Source organism: Solanum lycopersicum, chromosome 5 (assembly GCF_036512215.1).
Source record: "Solanum lycopersicum chromosome 5, SLM_r2.1".
Taxonomy (NCBI): Eukaryota; Viridiplantae; Streptophyta; class Magnoliopsida; order Solanales; family Solanaceae; genus Solanum; species Solanum lycopersicum.
Genome location: NC_090804.1, coordinates 45,490,003 through 45,509,488, shown reverse-complemented (window position 1 = coordinate 45,509,488; position 19,486 = coordinate 45,490,003). Strand labels below are relative to the sequence as shown.

Below are 19,486 nucleotides of genomic sequence, written 5' to 3'. Positions count from 1 at the left end.
GTGGGTTCCTTTCGCCCATTGGGTCCTAAGTTACAGTCATTTCTTGATTCACTTATCATGATTAAACCTAGGGCTTCTAGAACTTTGATATAATTTGTTGAATTTATTAAATATATGTTACAAATCATATTATCATGTTATTACTCAGATTATCGCATGAATTTCAGAACCCTAGATTTTCATTTCTTTAGTTCTTGAATTACACATGCTAGATCATATATTTAAGACCTTCATATATACATGCCTCAGTTATAAATGCATAACTACCAGATTAATTGTTGCATTCTCAGTTTGCATGATCAGTTTTGTCCTATATAGTATCTACAAAAATTCATATATAATCAGTTAATTTACAGAATTCAATGGGAGTACCATAATACCGAGTTGGACTAGTGTTTAGCGTACCCAATAGTCCCAGAACTACTAGACAAGTAGGTTATAAGTCCCCTCTGTGGGCAATCAATTTAGTGATCACGCCAGAATGCCTTTATAGCTTTGGCAGGGTATATTGGGTCCTCTCGATGGGGCGTATACATTGGACTCCACATTTAGCTCATGTGATTTTTTTATCTATCATTAGTACAGTTCAGTCAGACTCTCTACATTGACCATTTCTCAGTATATTAAATATTCAGTATATTCAATATTAAGTTTCAATATTTATAAATTGGTCATTGCATCCAGTTAGCTCAGAAATCAGCACATCATGTTCAGATTATTATACTTGTGTTTTGTGCTTGTTCAATTATGTTTTATTTCAGCTTTACTCTTTCCTACATGCTCAGTACCTTTCAAGTACTGACGCATACGTGCGCTACATCTTCGTGATGTAGGTTTAGGTTCTCAGCATCCAGGTCACGCATAGATCGACTTCCCGATCTCCGGTTCAGTAGATTCAGTGGTGAGTCCTCATTCTCCGAGGACAACAGTCATGAGTTTCATTTCAATCTTTTGTAATTTAGTTTCAGTTTTTGCTAGATTTAGCTGGGGCTTGTCCCTGTATTTCTAGTCTAGTTTAGAGGCTATTTTAGGACATAGCTAGAATCAGCTTAGTGTTGAGTTAATATTTCTTTCATATTAAACTCATTTTTCTCAAATATCTCAGTTATAGAATATGGGTATTCCCCATCTTTTCATTTTAAGTATGATTTAGCTTTCGCAACAGTTTATTATCTTTAGTATTATCATGATCATGCCAACAAGTTAGCTTGGGATCACTTGTGGTCCTAGATTCCATGTCCGTGTCTCGGGGGTAGCTCGAGGCATGAAAAAACTTGGTATTAGAGCAATAGGTTCAAGATTCCTAAGATGTATAAAAAAGCCGCACTAAGTAGAGCCCTTGTCATGGGTGCGAAGTGCACCACATCTAATCTTAGGGAGTCTATAAAGTGTTTTAGGAAAAACTTCACTTTCTTGTTACTCTTCGTGCGTAAGGTATGATATTATTACATTCTAACTTGACCTTCTATGTTTCAGATCATGCCTCCTCGTAGAGCTAATGCTAGGAATGCGAATGCCAGGAATGAGAACGCAGCTCCTCTAATCTCTGATCAAGAAGTCTCCAATGCTGAGTTCAGTAATGCCATACAGATGTTGGCTTAGAGTATGACCCACCAGAACAATTGGGTTCATGATCTTATGAAAGAAAATGGTAGATCAGCAGCAGCAAGGGTCCATGACTTTGTTAGGATGAATCCGCCTGAGTTATTAGGATTGCAGACTAATAAAGATCCTCAGAATTTCTTGGACAAAATCAAGAAGATCTTTGAGCAGATGCAGGTTACTGGGAATTATCGGGTTGAGTTGGCATCATACCAACTGAAATAGGTGGCTCATATTTGGTACACTTAGTGGAAGGAGAATAGGGGTGCAAATGCAGCTCCTATTACTTGGGAGTGCTTCAGTGATACTTTTCTCGACAGGTTTTTACCAATATAGTTGAGAGAAGCAAAGGCCCAAGAATTCATGAACTTGAGGCGGGGAAACATGACAGTCCAAGAGTATGGGCTGAAGTTTAACCAACTCTCCAGGTATGCTCCTCACATGGTTGCTGACTCCAGGGCTCAGATGAATAAGTTCTTGTATGGAGTATCAGATTTGGTGAAGACAGAGTGCAGAAATGCTATGTTGTTGGGAGATATGAACATCTCTAGGCTTACGACTCATGCTCACCAGGTTGAGGGTGATAAGCTTAGGGAACAGGCTAAGGAAAACAAGAAGGCTAGGACTTGGAACTATGACTATTCTTAGCAGAAATCGGGTAGTGGAAATCGCTCACAGGGTCAGCAGAAGTTTTCAGCTCCAGCCCCTTCATCAGCTATTGTTCCATCCTCCAAGAATAGGTATGAGTAGAAGGGTAGAGCACTAGACTCTAAGTCTAAGGGAAGTGTTTCAGGCACCAACACTTACCCCACTTGCCCTAAGTGTGGTAAGAACCATCTGGGTGTGTGTCTTTCAGGAAAAGAAGGATGTTTTGGATGTGGTTACTCTTGTCACAGGTTGAGGGACAGTCCTTCTAGACAGGTTCAAGGAGGTTGTAATGGTAGAGCTCGGTCTACAAATTAAGTAGCACCAGCAAGTCTCCCAACTCAACAGGGTAACTCATCTGGTACAGGTGGCGGTCAGTGCCAGAACAGACTTTATGCTCTTCAGACTCTCCAGGATCAGGAAGGTTCTCCTGATGTAGTCACTGGTACGTTACGAGTATTTGATCTTGATGTTTATGCATTGTTAGATCCAGGGGATAATCTTTCTTTTATAACTCCTTATATAGCATTCCAATTCAGTGTAAGTCCGGAAACTCTCTCATAACCCTTCTCAATCTCTACTCCAGTCGGTGACCCAGTTATAGCTAGACGTGTATACAAAAATTGCCCTATCATAGTCTCTCAGAAAGTCACCTCAGCAGATTTAGTAGAGTTGGAAATTATAGACTTCGATGTCATTCTAGGAATGGATTTGTTACAGTCATGTTATGCCTCAGTCTATTGTAGAACTAGGATTGTTCGTTTTCAGTTTTTAGACGAACCAATCTTAGAATGGAATGGTAGTAGCCTAGCTTCTATGGGTCGATTTATTTTCTACCTTAAGGCCAGAAATATGACATCTAAGGGTTTCATCAGACCTAGTATTTCACCATTGGGTGCACCAGTATTTTTCGTAAAAAAGAAAGATGGTTCTCTTAGAATGTGCATTGACTATAGACAGTTGAACAAGGTCACAATCAAAAATAAGTATTCCATCCCCAGGATTGATGACTTGTTTGACCAACTTCATGGTGCTAGCCATTTCTCAAAGATAGACCTCAGATCGCGTTATCATCAGCTCAGAGTCAGAGATTCAGAACTCGGTATGGTCATTATGAATTTGTAGTTATGTCATTTGCACTAACCAATGCTCCTGCAGCTTTCATGGATTTGATGAAAAGCGTGTTCAAATAGTACTTAGACTTGTTCGTTGTCGTCTTAATTGATGATATCCTCATTTACTCTAGGAGTAAGGAAGAACATGCAAGTCATTTGAGAGTTGTTCTGTATACACTCAAAGATCTCCAGTTATTCGCTAAGTTTAATAAATATTAGTTTTGGTTGCAATCCAGTTCCTTGGTCACATTGTATCTAGCGAAGGGATCCGCGTAGATTCACAAAAGATAGAAGCAGTGAAACAATTGACCAGACCTACCTCTGCTACAGATAGCAGAATTTTCTTAGGTCTAGAAAGTTATTATAGAAGGTTCGTGGAAGTATTTTCATCCATAGTCTCACCATTTACTAGGTTGACTTAGAAGATGGTCAAGTTCCAATGGTCAGATGATTGTGGGAAAAGCTTTGCAGAATTGAAAACTAGATTGACTACAGCTTCTGTCTTGACTCTACCAGTGGGTTCAGATGGTAATGTGATCTACTGCGATGCATCCAGAGGTTGCCTTGGTTATGTGTTAATGTAAAGAAATAAGGTTATATCTTATGCCTCTAGAAAGCTTAAGGTGCATGAGAAGAACTATCCAACTCATGACCTCGAGATTGCAGTAGTGGTGTTTGCACTCAAGATATGGAGACACTAATTGTATGGTGTTCATGTAGATGTGTTCACCGATTATAAGAGCCTTCAGTATGTGTTCACGCAGAAAGAGTTGAATCTTCGCCAGAGGAGATGTCTTGAGTTCCTTAAGGATTATGATATGAGTGTGCATTATCATCCTGGAAAGGAGAATGTAGTGGCTGATGCTCTTAGTAGATTATCTATGGGTTGTGTAGCCCATGTCGAGGAAAAAAGAAAGGAGCTAGTGAAGGATGTTCACAGGCGTGCTCGCTTAGGAGTTCGCCTTATGAGCATATCAGACAGCTTGTAACAGTTCAGAATGCGGCAGAATCATCTTTGGTAGTGGAGGTTAAGGAAAAGCAAGAGAGTGATCCGATCTTACTTGAACTAAAAAGTGCAGTCAACAATCAGAGAGTGGAGGTTTTCTCCCAAAGGGGACATGGTGTACTTTGTTACCAAGGTAGATTGTGTGTTCTTGATGTGGGAGAGTTGAGGCAGTATATTCTTGTAGAAACTCATAACTCCAGGTATTCTATTCATCCAGGTGCACCTAAGATGTACATCAATCTGCGGGATGTCTATTGGTGGAATGGCATGAAGAGGGATATAGCAGACTATGTAAGTAATTGCCCCAATTGCCAGCAAGTCAAGGTAGAACATCAGAAACTAGAAGGTATGACTCAAGAGATGGATATTCCTACTTGGAAGTGGGACGTGATCAATGTGGATTTCATCATAGGGTTACCTCGTACTCGCAGACATCATGACTCAATTTGGGTGATAATTGATAGGATGACTAAGTCTTCTCGCTTTTTGGCGGTCAAGACTACATATTCTGCAGAGGACTATGCCAAGCTTTACCTTACTGAAATTGTGAGGTTGCATGGGGTTCCTTTGTCTATCATCTCAGATAGAGGTCCTCAGTTTACCTCTCATGTTTGGAAGTCATTTCATAAAGGTCTTGGTAGTCAAGTTAACCTTAGTACAGCATTTCATCCACAGACGGATGGGCAGGCAGAGCGTACCATTCAGACCTTAGAGGATATGTTGAGAGCTCTTGTGATTGATTTCAAAGGTAGTTGGGATGATCATCTTCCTCTTTTTGAGTTTACCTACAATAATAGCTACCATTCCAGCATTCAGATTGCCCCTTATGAGGCTTTATATAGGCATAGTTGTAGATCTCATGTTGGTTGGTTTGAAGTAGGTGAAGCAGCTTTGATAGGGCCAGATTCAGTCCTTTATGCTATGGAGAAATTGCAACTCATTAAGATAGACTTAAGACAGCTCAAAGTTGTCAGAAATCTTATGCAGATGTAAGGAGAAGGGAACTAGAGTTCCAAGTTGATGATTGGGTTTTTCGGAAAGTCTCACCTATGAAAGGGGTGATGAGATTTGGAAGGAAAGGGAAACTCAGTCCTAGATATGTAGGACCTTAAAAGATCTTGAAAAGGATTGGCAAGGTGGCATATGAGTTAGAGTTGCCAGCAAAATTAGCAGCAGCGCATCCGGTCTTCCACATCTCACTGTTGAAGAAGTGCGTGGGTGACCCAACCACTATAGTGACATTAGAGAGTGTGGCGGTGAAACATAGTCTTTCTTATGAGGATGTACCAGTTGAGATTTTTGACCGTTAGGTTAGAAGGTTGAGAAACAAAGAATTCGCTTCAGTCATGGTTTTGTGGAGGAGTCAGTCCGTAGAGGGAGTTACTTGGGAAACAAAAGCAGCCATGAAAGCCAAGTATCCTTACCTTTTCCCTTACGATTCCACTCCAGCTTGAGATAATAGTTCCTCTTCAAGTTTTACAGTCATTCACGTGTAAATTCAGTTTTAGAATCATATTCCCTCAATTTGTACTTTCATTTTTAACGTAATTGCATGTACTCAGAAACTCAGTTCTCAGTGTTTAGAATGGGGTTTGCATCTCTCTCTCTATATTTCAGCTAGTTTAGTCTTTATTCGAGGATGAATGTTCCCAAGAGGGAGATAATGTAATACCCCGTAGCCAAAACAAACCAAAAAATTAGTTTTCAGAAAAATTTGTAAGTGCTACTAACGATGGTATCAACGGACCATAGCCTTAACCACAGTCCCTCATGCACAACAGTCGATGGGATCAGAAACTCCAAAAAATTTCAGCCTAGAAAAATTGGTTAAGTCTTGGACGACAAACGGACTTACGGTCAGTAGGTCAAACAACGGTCCATACTTCATGACCGTCGATCAAGACTCCCTTCAACCACTTTCTCACAAGAGTTATGTATTACCAGCATGGTTCGTAGGTGGACCTACGGTCCGTAGGTGGAAAGTTTGCAGCCAGTTAAGGGGAAATGCAGTTGGATCAACTTAAAATGATCATAACTCTTAGCACAAAATGAATTAGGTCTCCCATGACCTACCCACAGATAGATAATAAAATTATCTTTCCATATCCACCAACCTTGCTAAAATCAAACATTCGAGTAAAACGTTATACCCATTTTAGTAAAGTCCTGTCGAACAGGCCCTCACGACGGACCCAACGACTGCGCGTCGGGCGCACGATGGCCTGTCAGTCTTGGCCATTGTGAGGCCCGACAGAAACCTCCCCAGGGGTCTTTTTGACCTTTCCCACTCTGTTTAAACCCTAATTACGTCATTTTGACCCTAAATCATCAGATTTTAGTCAGTTTAAGCCTAGAAACATAATTAAAACATATCCAAGTCAAATAATTAAATCAAAACTTAGAAAATTAGACGCAAGAGAGGAGAAAAAAGCTCAAGAACCCTAGTTCAAGAACGCCACAAGCTCCGGCAGTTCCAGCCCCAAAGCTAAAGTATTTTTCAGTGGATTTCATCACCAGGTATGTGGGATTTTACTAGTGGGTTCCTTTCGCCCATTGGGTCCTTAGTTTTAGTTTGTTCTTGACTCACTTATCATGATTAAACCTAGGGTTTCTAGAACTTTGATATAACTTGTTGAATTTATTAAATATATGTTCCAAATCAGATTATCATGTTATTACTCAAATTATCGCATGAATTTTAGAACCCTGGATTTGCATTTCTTTAGTACTTGAATTACACATGCTAGGTCATATATTTCAGACACTTCAGATATACATGCCTCAGTTATAAATGCATAATTACCAGATTAATTGTTGCATTCTCAGTTTGCATGTTCAGTTTCGAGCTATATAGTATTTACTGAAATTCATATCTAATCAGTTAATTTACAAAATTCATTGGGAGTAGCATAATACCAAGTTGGACTAGGGTTTAGTGTACCCAATAGTCCCAGAATTACTAGCCGAGTATGTTGTAAGTCCTCTCTTTGGGCAATCAGTTTAGTGATCACGCCAGCATGCCTTTATACTTTTGGCAGGGTATATTGGGTCCTCTTGATGGGGGGTATACATCGGACTCCACATTTAGCTCATGTGGTTTTTTTATCGGTCATTAGTAGCTCACACACTTCAGTCAGACTCTCTGCATTAACCATTTATCAGTATATTCAATATTCAGTTTCAGCATGTTATAAATTGGTCATTGCATCTAGTTAACTCAAAAATCAACACGTTCAGATTATTATAATTGTGTTTTGTGCTTGTTCAGTTATGTTTTATCTTAGCTTTACTATATCCTACATGCTCAGGACCTTTCAAGTACTGACGCATACGTGCGCTGCATCTTCTCGTGATGTAGGTTTAGGTTCTCAGCATCTAGATCACGCATAGATCGGTTTCCCGATGTCCAGTTCAGCAGATTCAGTGGTGAGTCCTCATTCTCCGAGGACAATAGTCATGAGTTTCATTTCAGTCTTTAGTCATTTAGTTTCGGTTTTTGCTAGATTTAGCTGAGGCTTGTCCCAATATTTCTAGTCTAGTTTAGAGGCTATTTTCAGACATAGTTAGATTTAGCTTAGTATTGAGTTAATATTTCTTTTGTATTAAACTCATTGTTTTCAAATATCTCATTTATAGAATATGGGTATTCCCCATCTTTTCATTTTAAGTATGATTTAGCTTCTGCAACAGTTTATTATCTTTAGTATGCTCATGATCATGCCAGCAGGATTAGCTTGGGATCACTTGTGGTCCTAGGTTCCGTGTCCGTGTCTAAGGGTTAACTCGGGGCGTGACAGCTCGTGTGTTATAATTTTGAAAGAGAAGTAGTGTTTGTGAGGAAGTGTGCTTAGGTAGGTTTCACCTTGGGGGAAGAGAATGGGGTTAGTGGTAAGGAACTTGTGATGGTGTTCTATCTGACCGTGATTGAGTAGAATGACGAGGAAGTAACAGTGAGTAAGGAGCAGTTAGTTGAACAGCCGGAGGGTGGAGCAGGGGGTTCATTAAGGTGTTAGCATGTTTTAGGCTATGATCATGAACCGGGAGAGTAAGTTGGTTGAGAAGGCGGTTAGTAATTAGAGAGTTTGTGTTCTAAGAAAGGGTATTTGTGGTGAAGTGAATGGTATAATGCATGATCTTGCTAGTTGATTTCTTATGTTATGTGGTGGACGTCGGGTTAAACGATGATGTCTTCCAGTACGTCTGTTTGTACTAATACTACTCTCGCTATGCCTATTTTAACCTAATATGGATGTTGGATTGGTGAGGTTTCATCAGGTGAAGACAAAGGGAAATTCTCCAACAGCTTCTATTCTTCCTTCCGCATGGTGGGAGCTGTATCTTTTATTTATATTTTCCAGTTGTACTCTTAGTAGCTCTTGTACCTGTTTAGAATAAATCCATGGGAGTTTTTAAATTACTTTACATGTTTTAACTCATGTGTACACAAAAGAGTTATCTATAAGAGCCATGTTTTTGACAATTTTCTTTAATTTCTTAAATTTTCCGCATGTTTAAACTTTTGGGATATGAGGGTTCTCCTAATTAGGTGTTAGAGTGAAAGCTCGCACGGTCCAGTGGATTGGGTCGTGACACCCCACCCCTTCCCTCAACCCCCCCACCAGCCCCCCCCCCCCCCCACCAAATAATAATAAATATAAAGTTTGTTTTATAAAAAATACTTTGAATTTCAAAATTTATTTTTCACCCCACCCCCACCCTGGCTAGCCCCCACTACCAGCCCTCCTACCCCCCCTTCCCCCGAAGAAAAAATGATAACTAAAGTTTTTTTTAAATAGTATTTCCAATTTTTGTTTTTTTTACCCCTACCCCACACACACACCCCCCCCCCCCCTCCCCTCCGAAAAAATATATCAAAGTTTATTGTAAAAAATATTTTCAATCAAATTTTTATTTTTTTACCCAATCCATACCTGCGAACCCCCCCCCCCCCCCCCCCCTCCAAAAAAAAATAATTTCAAATATATATTTTTTACCCATCTCACCCCCCCCCCCCCCCCCAAATTAAAACAATAAGTTTATTTTTAAAGAATATTTTCAATTTCATCTCATATATTATTTTCTACTCTCTAGTAATAAAAAGAGATATTTCGGAGAAATAATATTCAATCATAAATCAAATACTAAAAAAAATTTCAGAAAAATATTTCTTACTCACCAACCAAACATGAGAAAACAAATAAAAAAATCTACTTGTTTTCGAGGAAAACATTTTACATGAAAAAACATTTTCTTTCATACGAAACACACCCTTAATTAATCTCATATCAATATGTTGATAAAATAATCTTAAATATTTGCTAAATTTCATGTAATTTTATTCTTAAAAAGTGAAACATGACAATTATTTATATTGTAAAAATAAATCACTACCACCCAACATTCATGAAAATGTTATGCTTACACTTCCTGTGAGATAATATCCATAACTAAGGATATTAAAATGGACAAAATTTAAATTAAACATACAAAGTTTTTATAAATAAATAATTAAAAATATAAATAAATTATAAGTTTAAAGTGAAAGTAAGTTATAATCAATAATTGATAGTATATTTTATTAGGTAATTGTGGTATTTTTATTTTTAATAATTATATTTTGACAAACATAATTATATATTTGCAAATAAAGATCATTTAATATATATATATATATATATATATATATATATATATATATATATATACATACATATATATATATATACATATAAATAAAGTGTTCTCTCTTCCATCTTACTTCTCTTGTCTTCTTCTTTTTATATTATACCCTGAGTTGATATGTTATAACATGTTATCAGCATGAATATGGTCTAAAAGTTGTAGCACTTCGCAAAAGTGTTGTAGTTGAAACACTTGTAACCAGGAATAGTAACTATTTATTTTTTCTTGTTACACATGCATATTTGCAAAAGTTCCTCTCATACTAATAATTTATTTTAGTATATATGAAAAGGTAGAACATATTTGTTTGTTTTACTTTAACAATTTTATTCATTGATCTATGATTATACTAACAGTTCTTTGTTTCAGAAAAGAATTGAAGGATAAAGAAGTAAATTTTCATGTTGATTTTCGTAGTGTTAATTAGGAGGAACTTATTAATATTCATAAGTACTAGAGGTGAGAACTAAGGCTGGCAAACGGACCGGTTTTTGGCCAGTCTGGTCCGGTTCCAATCCGGTTCCCGTACCGGCTCTAAAAATTTGCCGCCTAGATATTTAGTTAATACTAATGATTATACTTGTGTTAATGAAACTTTTTTTAGGTCACCAAGACCTATTGAATTTAATTCTGAAAATGAAGTAGATCATAAGTCTTTAAATAGACATTATACTAATTTTTAAGAAGAATTAGAAGAAGTAGTAGAAATAAATGAGGAAGATGAAGAGACCCCTATCCCGACTAGTCCGGTTACCGAAGTCCCCTCTTTACCTACCTTTTCAAATGTCGCCGTCATACGTGTTACAAGATCGTTAGTATGGAAATTTTTTATACAAAATGAGGAGAAAACTATTGTTACGTCCACTAAATGTAAATTGGTAATGAAACATGTAACTATGGGTACGGTACACAAGGGGGAAGGGGACGACTAAGAACACATTTACGAAAGTGTAATACAGAATTTGCTCGCCTAGATGATATAGAAAGAGCTAATAGAAATGAAACACCCATACCCGAAAGTTTTATGGGTGTTGGAGGTTCTAATATGGTTCAAGGTGTATTAAATATGTCTAACTCGGCTAGTCGAAGCACACACCGCACGTATAGTAAAGAAAAAGATCATAGAGAATTAGCTAAAATGGTTGTTGTTTGTGGTTTACCTTTTTCATTTATTTCTCATCCTGGTTTTGTTCATTATATTCGAGAATTATATAACCCAGATTATGAAGGTATTCCAAGAAATAAAATTAAAAGTGATCTTTTTAAATATCAAAAAGAATATTCTCATTTCTTTGTTGTTTATTTGCTTATTATGATGGTAGATTATCTATTACTTCTGATATGGGACATAGTCCAAATGGTAACGATTATTTTATACTTACTGTCCATTGGATTGACCATGAATGGAACATGCAAAAATGAATATTAGCGTGTAAATATGTTGAAGAAACTAAAATTGGTTCTTATATAGCATCAAAAGTAGGCTCTATATTACAGTATTATGGAATATGTGATAAAATAATGAGTGTCACTTTAGATAATGCTTCTAATAATTTAAGAGTCGTTGATTATTTAAAAATTAGACTTTGTCCAATTGATAATGATTGTTTTCATATTAAGTGTGCCGCACATGTTTATAATTTAATAATAAAAGATGCTATTTCTCAATTTGGAGTTTCTTGTGAAAAAATTAGACTTGCTTGTAATTGGATTTTTAAAGATAAAGTAAAAGCTAGAATTACTGAATTTAAAAATCGTTGTAATGAATGTGAACTTGCATATAGAAAAATTCCAAAAGAAATATGCACTAGATGGAATTCTTTATTTGAAATGCTTCAAGTTGCTTATGTTTATCAAGAACCGCTACAATTAGTTTTTAATGCTCATAATGCGGATCCAAGTTTAAGAATTGGCTTTGAAGATTGGCAAAATACAAAAGGACTGATTGATTTTTTAAATGTTTTTTTATAAAGCAACAAATGCATGTTCTGGTCAATATTATCCTACTATTCTTCTGTTTTAGTAAATATTTGTGCTATTTCAATTGAATTTGCTAAATATAAAGTAAATGAACATTTTAAAGATTCAATTGCTTTTATGATTGAAAAATTCAAAAAATATTTTTTCCCTATTCCTCAAATCTATTTGACTGCTACTACTTTCAACCCAAATTATAAATTAAGAGGTGTTGAAAGAATGGTTGAAAAGATTTATAAAAATCTAGAAATTAAAGATGATGAAACTCCTAGTGTTGAACAATCTAAAAGTATCATTTATACAAAAGTTAGAGATTTATATAATGCATATAAAGTTATGGAAAAAATATTCCAATAGTTGAACCTTCATGTTCTAAGCCTAAAAGTGATGATACGGATGATGTGATGGATGAATATCTTGAGCTTGAAAGTGATGAAACTAATAATGATTTTGATTTATATTTCAACCAGGCACGGGAAAAGATTAGGCGTGAAGAAGGAGAACTTCAACCTTGAATATTAAATTGGTGGAAGAATCGTGAAAATCAATTTTCGACCCTTACTACGATTGTTCAAGATGTGCTAGCGATTCAATCATCATCGGTAGCTTCGGAGAAAGCCTTTAGTGTGGCGAGATTTACGATTGGAGATCATCGATATTCATTAGCAAAGGATAGTTTGGAAATATCGACGTTGTTTCGAGATTGGGTCAATGCCGAAAGAAGAAACACCGGACTACCACTATTAAGTAGCCATATAGAAGACCAAATAGATGAAATATTTGGTGAGAATAGTGATGATGGCATGGAAGCAATGGAAGAAGAACGACAAATGCCAATTCCAAAAAATCTTTCTTTTCAAATGATACAAAATTTAAAAAAAGAATTTTTAAAAAAAATGCAATTGTTAGTATAATAATTACTATTCAATTCCTCCTAAATTATGTACTCTTATTCTCTTTCTTATATTTGTATTGTATAATTTATTTATTTGAATAAATATACGGCTATTCACCTTGATTTTCTTTTATAATAGTCTCTTCTATTTAATTCATGTCATTTTATAAATTTAATTTTTAATTATTTTAATAAAAGTTTATATTAAAACTTTAAATTCGATATAAACTTTAAAATTTAAATTTAATTTTAAACTTTAAATTCAATATAAAGTTTAAAAAACTTTAAAGTCAATTTCAAACTTAAGTTCAATATAAAACTTTAAATTCAATTTGAAACTTTAAATTCAATATAAACTTTAATGTATAAATTTAATTTCAAACTTATATAAACTTTAGAGTTTTCAATTTAAGTTTTAATATAAATATATAATATTATATAATAATTAAAATAATTAAAATTTAAAAAAAAAACGGATGAACCGGTAAGACCCGGTTCCAAACCGGTTACTAACGGACCGGGCAGAACAGGGTGATATTCCTGGTAAATCCGATCTGGTAAAATCTAGTACCGGTAAGAAAAGCCGGTAAGAAAAATCCATTCTAATATATGAAAAGTTTGAAATCTACCAAATTGCTCCATTCTATCATATGGATGTGGTAGTAGTAAATAATAAGTTTGAAAGATGACAAGTAATTGAATGCATGAATAAGGGTGTGGATGAACAAAATTATAATAGACATCATTGTGGTAATTATAAAAGGAAAACACAGTGGGTTCTACAAATATTTCTTTGAACTGTGAAGGTAATTTTTATCATCATAAGGGTATGAAAGTTCATTGCATCCGTGATCATTGTGCGACCTAATAATTTGATAAATTTATAAAAATTCTCCATCAAAATAAAGAATGTAAAGCGATGGTGCTAGTTATCTTTCAAAATGATGTTGAGGTGTGTCATGTAAATATGTCAATATAAAGGTATGACATGTATAAATGGTTATGGTTAACTCATTGTGACTTGTAATAAGCATGTGGATATTTGTCAATTCTAGAAAGTGAATTCGTCAAAACATGAAGGAAAAATATGAATAAGATATATTCATGTATGGTTGGAAATATGTCATAACTCACCTCTACGGGATGTTTGACGAAATAAATAAATTTTATTTGTTAGGAATTACAAATGATCGTGTACGTTTATATGGCATAAATATTGTGGTATGTTTACTGTGAACTATCGAAAGGTCAAAAGAAAGAATAATTCTTGTTTATAAAGGTTGTAGTCATTATTGTGTGGCAATACAAATTTTTCATTAATTAAGTGTCTATGATACAAACAAAGTAAAGCAATAAACATGTCTTTCTCGTAATGATTTTGACCATGACAATAATAATATAATTTCCTACTTGAAGGAGATGCTCACCATAGGGATGGTGTCATGCAATATGTGATAGAACACAAAATTAATATCAAACTCTAACGAGTTGTGTTATTACTGGAGAAATAATAATGAAGTTGTAGTAAGTCCCAAAAGAAAGTTTCTAAGTTTCTGATGATTTGAAATAAATATTGAGACTATAAATTATGAAAAGATCTACTATCTTCAGATTACTACAATTGAAGCGGGTTAAAAATATTTATATAAAAGATTACCCGTTGTTTTCTCTTGTTTGTTGCACACAAAATATGGACATACTGATGAAATCACATGCAAAAGTAAATTATATGTGTACTGAAATAAACATCAGTTTGCATGACCATTTGACCATTCTGATTTAAATGTGATGCAAATATAATTGAAATTCATGTGAATTATATGATAAAGAAATAAAAGATTTTTCAAGAATTCTCTTGTTTTGCTTGTTCTCTTAATTAAATTATCATTATACCAGCTAAGGTAAGGATTGTATTCCCTGATATTATTTGGAACAGATAAAAAGGTGAATATGGGTTCATTCACCTACCATGTAGATCATTTGTAACTATATAATAGATGCATATATGTGATGGTCACATGTGGTTTGTTGTCAACTTACAAAATGGTATTTGTAAGATTGTTTACTCGAATGGTTATTAAGAGAGTTCCAAAATATTAAATTATACTGATAATGTTTGTTGGTTTTCCCATAGGATTTTCCAACTAAGATTTTAATGAGGTACATTATCTATGTCCATCGAAGGGGGAGTTTTATAAATCCATTGAATTGTGTGGATTATGCTTTAGATATATTCAAGATTTAATTGTACTCATGATTACATGTTTCCAAGGTGATAAGAACCATTTGGATAGCTATGCATCTACTAATTGGTGACCTTTGGGAGTGAATATCTCAGCACTATAAATAGAGATATCACGCACCATTTGGATGATACACTTTAATAGAACAAAAGTTTTCTCTCTTCCATCTTACTTCTCTTGTCTTCTTCTCTTTATATTATATTCTAAGCCTATATTTTATAGCAAATTGCATATAGAAGTAAAATTTATCTATTTTTCATTTTATATGATTTTATCAATGAAGGGTAATTAAAATTCACATTAATAAGTATATCATCGAACTTTTCTATGCTTTAATGTAATGTTTGAATTATTCAATAATTAGATAGGCACAGTCCGTACAAGCACGGCCCAGCGCTGGATACTTCATGTTGTGAATGCTTTGCATAGTCATTTGTTGACAAACCAAATGATAGCCACCAAAATAATTAAAAAGAGGGAAACAATAGCACATGAAAAAACATACAATTGAACTTGCATAAGCTTATATGATTGGTGTAGTGAAAATTATATATCTTGATCTGCTAGTTTAAAAAGAAAGGAAATGTTAGGAAAAGATAAATACATATCTTTTAGAAAAAATTATGCACAAGTGGTACAAGCCAAATAATAGTGTCTTCTTGTGCTTCCCAACAACTTTTACTACATAGTTCTTCCAAATTTCTCGAGCTTGTTAGCTAGATCAACTCCGACTTCTTTCTCTAAAAAGCTGGTACATTAGTTTTTCCTATACAATTTAACGAAACTGTATAAAAACCATACAACATAACATAGCAAACCAACTTTCATCGTCGATTGCTTATCCCTTCACTCATTTAATTCTGCGCATGACTTCAGTGATGTTGATTTGGTGCTTGCAAGAGAACATGTTTTATGTTCTGAATTATACATACAGTCACTCATTTTACTTGATAAGAATCCAGTTGAGTAAATAGAGGTAATGATTTTATGTCAACCAAAAAATCCAAATCATATCAAATGAATTTAGCCCAGCCTTTTCGTAACCATTTCTCTTGATACACTACGTCTTCTACCTCTCTCCATTGTTTACTTGAAAGAGGAAATGACGGAGTCAGAAACTTAATACCTGAAAATTTAAAATTAAGAGTGAATTCTCCCTCTTTAACTGAACCTTATACAACATTTTTGAATATTAGCAATCAACTTTTAAAAACTAATTGAGATGAATGCATAAATTTCAGCAAAAGGAGAAGTAACACAAAAATATGAGTTATTACAAACAATAAAACAGTAGTGACATTGAATTTTAAAAAACTTATAAAGCAACACAAATTTGACAAGTAATTAAAGAAGCCACTATAAAGGCAAAAAATTTACACATATGTAAGAATGTTAATGAACACTGCCTTGCATATATGGAAGCAATCAGTTCATTCATTTCTTATTTTAAATAGAATTTTTTAAATCTATACAGCAAAATTTTCTAAAGGTAGTGTGTCATTCTTGTTATGTGTTCTCCTGAAAAATGACAAATAAGAAAATGCATTCGCTAAATGATTATCTTCCTTTGTCAAAATGTGTGATATTTGCTTTCTGATAGGTACATTGAGTAAATAAGAACTTAATATCCTTCGAAACAAAGAAACATTCGATTAGATCCAACGTTTCTCAGAAAAACATTGAGCATTTTTTTGGAAGAATCACATTTCATGGACTAGATCTTCAAAAAGAAGAGCAGGAGAAACATTTCAAGTACATCTTTTCACTAATCAAATAGACCAGAACATACTTATCCAGACTTCTCAAAATGATAAAAAGAGAAGCTACCTCCACATGTTGTGACGCATAATTTGTTTTGATGATAGCATACAGGTGAAATCAAGTGGGTAAAAGAATTCATACATTACATAAAATAGTTAAAATGTTATACTCAAAGAAACATTCATATACAAAATGAAAAGATAGTAGAGCACTTTGCAAGGTTTATAGAAAGTCGAATCTATGTAATCTATATGTAACTCCATTAAGTGTTCACTATCAAACTGGAGTTCGATGACTATTCCTCTGTATTTGTTTTTCACAACATAAGTTAATGATTAATACTGATAAATATTAAGAAATATCATCCTAATTTTACAACTTATAGCTCAAGATTATAAACATCAAGTTGGCACCAATGCCAAATTATAATTGCAGTGAACATGCTCGAGAATCCAATAGCTCCCAAAGTAACATAATATCATTATATTAGTTCTCCTCAAAATAGCCCTGTTCAGCCCTTCATTTTCCCTTTTTAGTTGTAACAACACTTTATCGTCCTCAAAATAAGCAATTTAATATAAAGTCTAACAACAAAAAAAAATTGATTGCAATCGATGCATACAGCATCCTTCCAGAAAAATTGATTATTTCACATATTAAACTTTTTCTTAAGACAAACCAACTTAAATAGGGAAACAATAAATGGAAGTACTACATCAGGATAGAAAAATATAGCAACTTTAAAAATGTTCAACAGATGAAGAAACTGCTGAAATTTAGAGACCCACAAAAGGGAAAAACTGATTTTTTTTCTTTTATGTATGAGAGAGAGAATGAAATAAGAACGAGAGTAACTTAAGAAAACAAAATGGGCATGACCAGAAGCTCCATGCTTGTTAACATGTATCCACCATGAAAGAGCGAGCAAAGGACTTAAAATTCTCATGTTACCAGTTCCAATCTGAATTGGGGGATTAGGACAAATGCATTTTCATTCAAAGGGCCAAAGTTTAACATCAAATGCAAACTAAGCATCATTCTAACCAATTACCAAGTTCAACAGTATAGCCAACGACCTTCAACTGTCACAAAACCATGCTCAAACTCGGCCCTTGATTTTACATGTTATTAGTTGCATTAGTGTCTAATATAGATCTAGTACTGTTGCAGAATCAGGATTCCTTTTATAAAAAAAATTGAACATGTTAGGATCGAAGGCCTCTTTCAGACTCAGGAGTCAAGATCAACATGACAGTATATTTAGATAAAGAGGGAAATGTAAGTCTTATGAAATAAAATCATAAAAGCAATATGATATGAGAACTACTATTTTACTAACTGCAATAATCATACTAATAATATGAATCAAGAGATAAATTACAATACAAAAATCTCTTTATTAGACTTTGTAAGAATTAGAGAGTGAAGTGTATCTTTAGGTATAACCCCTTCTTTTATCAAAACAACTGAAAATAAGATGAAACATTTCTTTACCTGTAAGTTGACAAATTGAGGCGATCAAGAACTCTCAAAATCATCATAAAGATCCTTGGTGTAGTGAGTCCTCACATTGAAAAAGGCTTCTAACGGCAGTGAACTGTGTAGTGAGTTCTCCTACACTTGGCAGATTTTCGTAAAGTAAATGTATTAAATGCTCAAGACATTAATGTTGAAATCCTCATTATTAGCACATCAGAAACATTTAATTTCTTAATTATATTGCACAAGGGCTAAACCTCAAAGAACAATCACAAGCAAGAATATATAACTGAAATGGATATAAAACACATAAGCAATAGTTATTAATGTGGGAATCCCAAGTCCTCAGCAACTACAAAATGCATAATGAAGACAATAAAGGTAAATGTAAATCGGGCAAAAGAACAATCACTAGCAAGAATATATAAATGAAATGCATATAAAACACAAAATTAGTGATAATTAGTGTGAGAATCCCATATCTCAGCAACTACAAAATGTATGATGAAAGACATTAGAAGGTAAATACCAAACGAAATCACAATCATAAATATATAAATATACTGCATATAAAACGCAAAAGCAAAAACAATCACGGACAGATCCAACCTATGGTCAGGGAGTTCATTCAAACTCCCTTCAACAAAAAAACGATAAGAATGAAAATTACCTCAAAATTTCCTATTCAAATATGAAATTTCGTCACCAAATTGATGCATCAGCTCAGACTCGAATCACTCACCTCTAATTTTCCATCAATTGCTCTTCATTTGTAAGTCTCTTCTTCTCCTTGTCCGCCAAGAGCAAGAATAGAGAGAATGAAAAATAGAAAAAGTAGAAAAAAGAACCAAAGCAAAATTATTGAAAATTAGAAGGTATTTCTAAATAAGAGGATACACAATTTAATATAAATAATATTCAATCAAAATTAATTACATTTATAATAGTTATTTTTCTATTATGGATAAATAACTAGCATGTAATTTTAATGCTTACTATCTTTTAAATTGAAAGAACACAAAAAGAAAACTGCATCATTGATTTCTTGTGATAAGTTAAAATATATATAAAGACATTTGTA

The 19,486-nt window shown here is 34.1% G+C and overlaps 1 protein-coding gene and 1 long non-coding RNA gene across 3 annotated transcripts; one reads left to right on the top strand and one right to left on the bottom strand.

Annotated features, from left to right (window-relative positions):
* The first annotated feature begins 1,605 nt into the window (after positions 1–1,605).
* Positions 1,606–5,361, top strand: LOC138348837 (uncharacterized). Its single transcript, XM_069298420.1, has 9 exons — positions 1,606–1,779; positions 1,939–2,175; positions 2,254–2,342; positions 2,499–2,533; positions 2,615–2,787; positions 3,599–3,732; positions 4,257–4,501; positions 4,586–4,714; positions 4,952–5,361. The coding sequence occupies exons 1-9, from the start codon at positions 1,606–1,608 to the stop codon at positions 5,359–5,361; spliced, it is 1,626 nt and encodes a 541-aa protein (XP_069154521.1).
* Positions 5,362–15,692: 10,331 nt separating this feature from the next.
* Positions 15,693–19,265, bottom strand: LOC109120348 (uncharacterized). Of its 2 annotated transcripts, none has more exons than XR_011221031.1 (3): positions 19,076–19,265; positions 18,421–18,540; positions 15,693–16,291 (listed from the first exon to the last, which is right to left on the bottom strand). It is a non-coding gene; the product is annotated as an uncharacterized lncRNA (long non-coding RNA). The 2 variants fall into 2 exon arrangements; XR_002027809.3 differs by having other exon boundaries at positions 19,148–19,265.
* Positions 19,266–19,486: the final 221 nt, after the last annotated feature.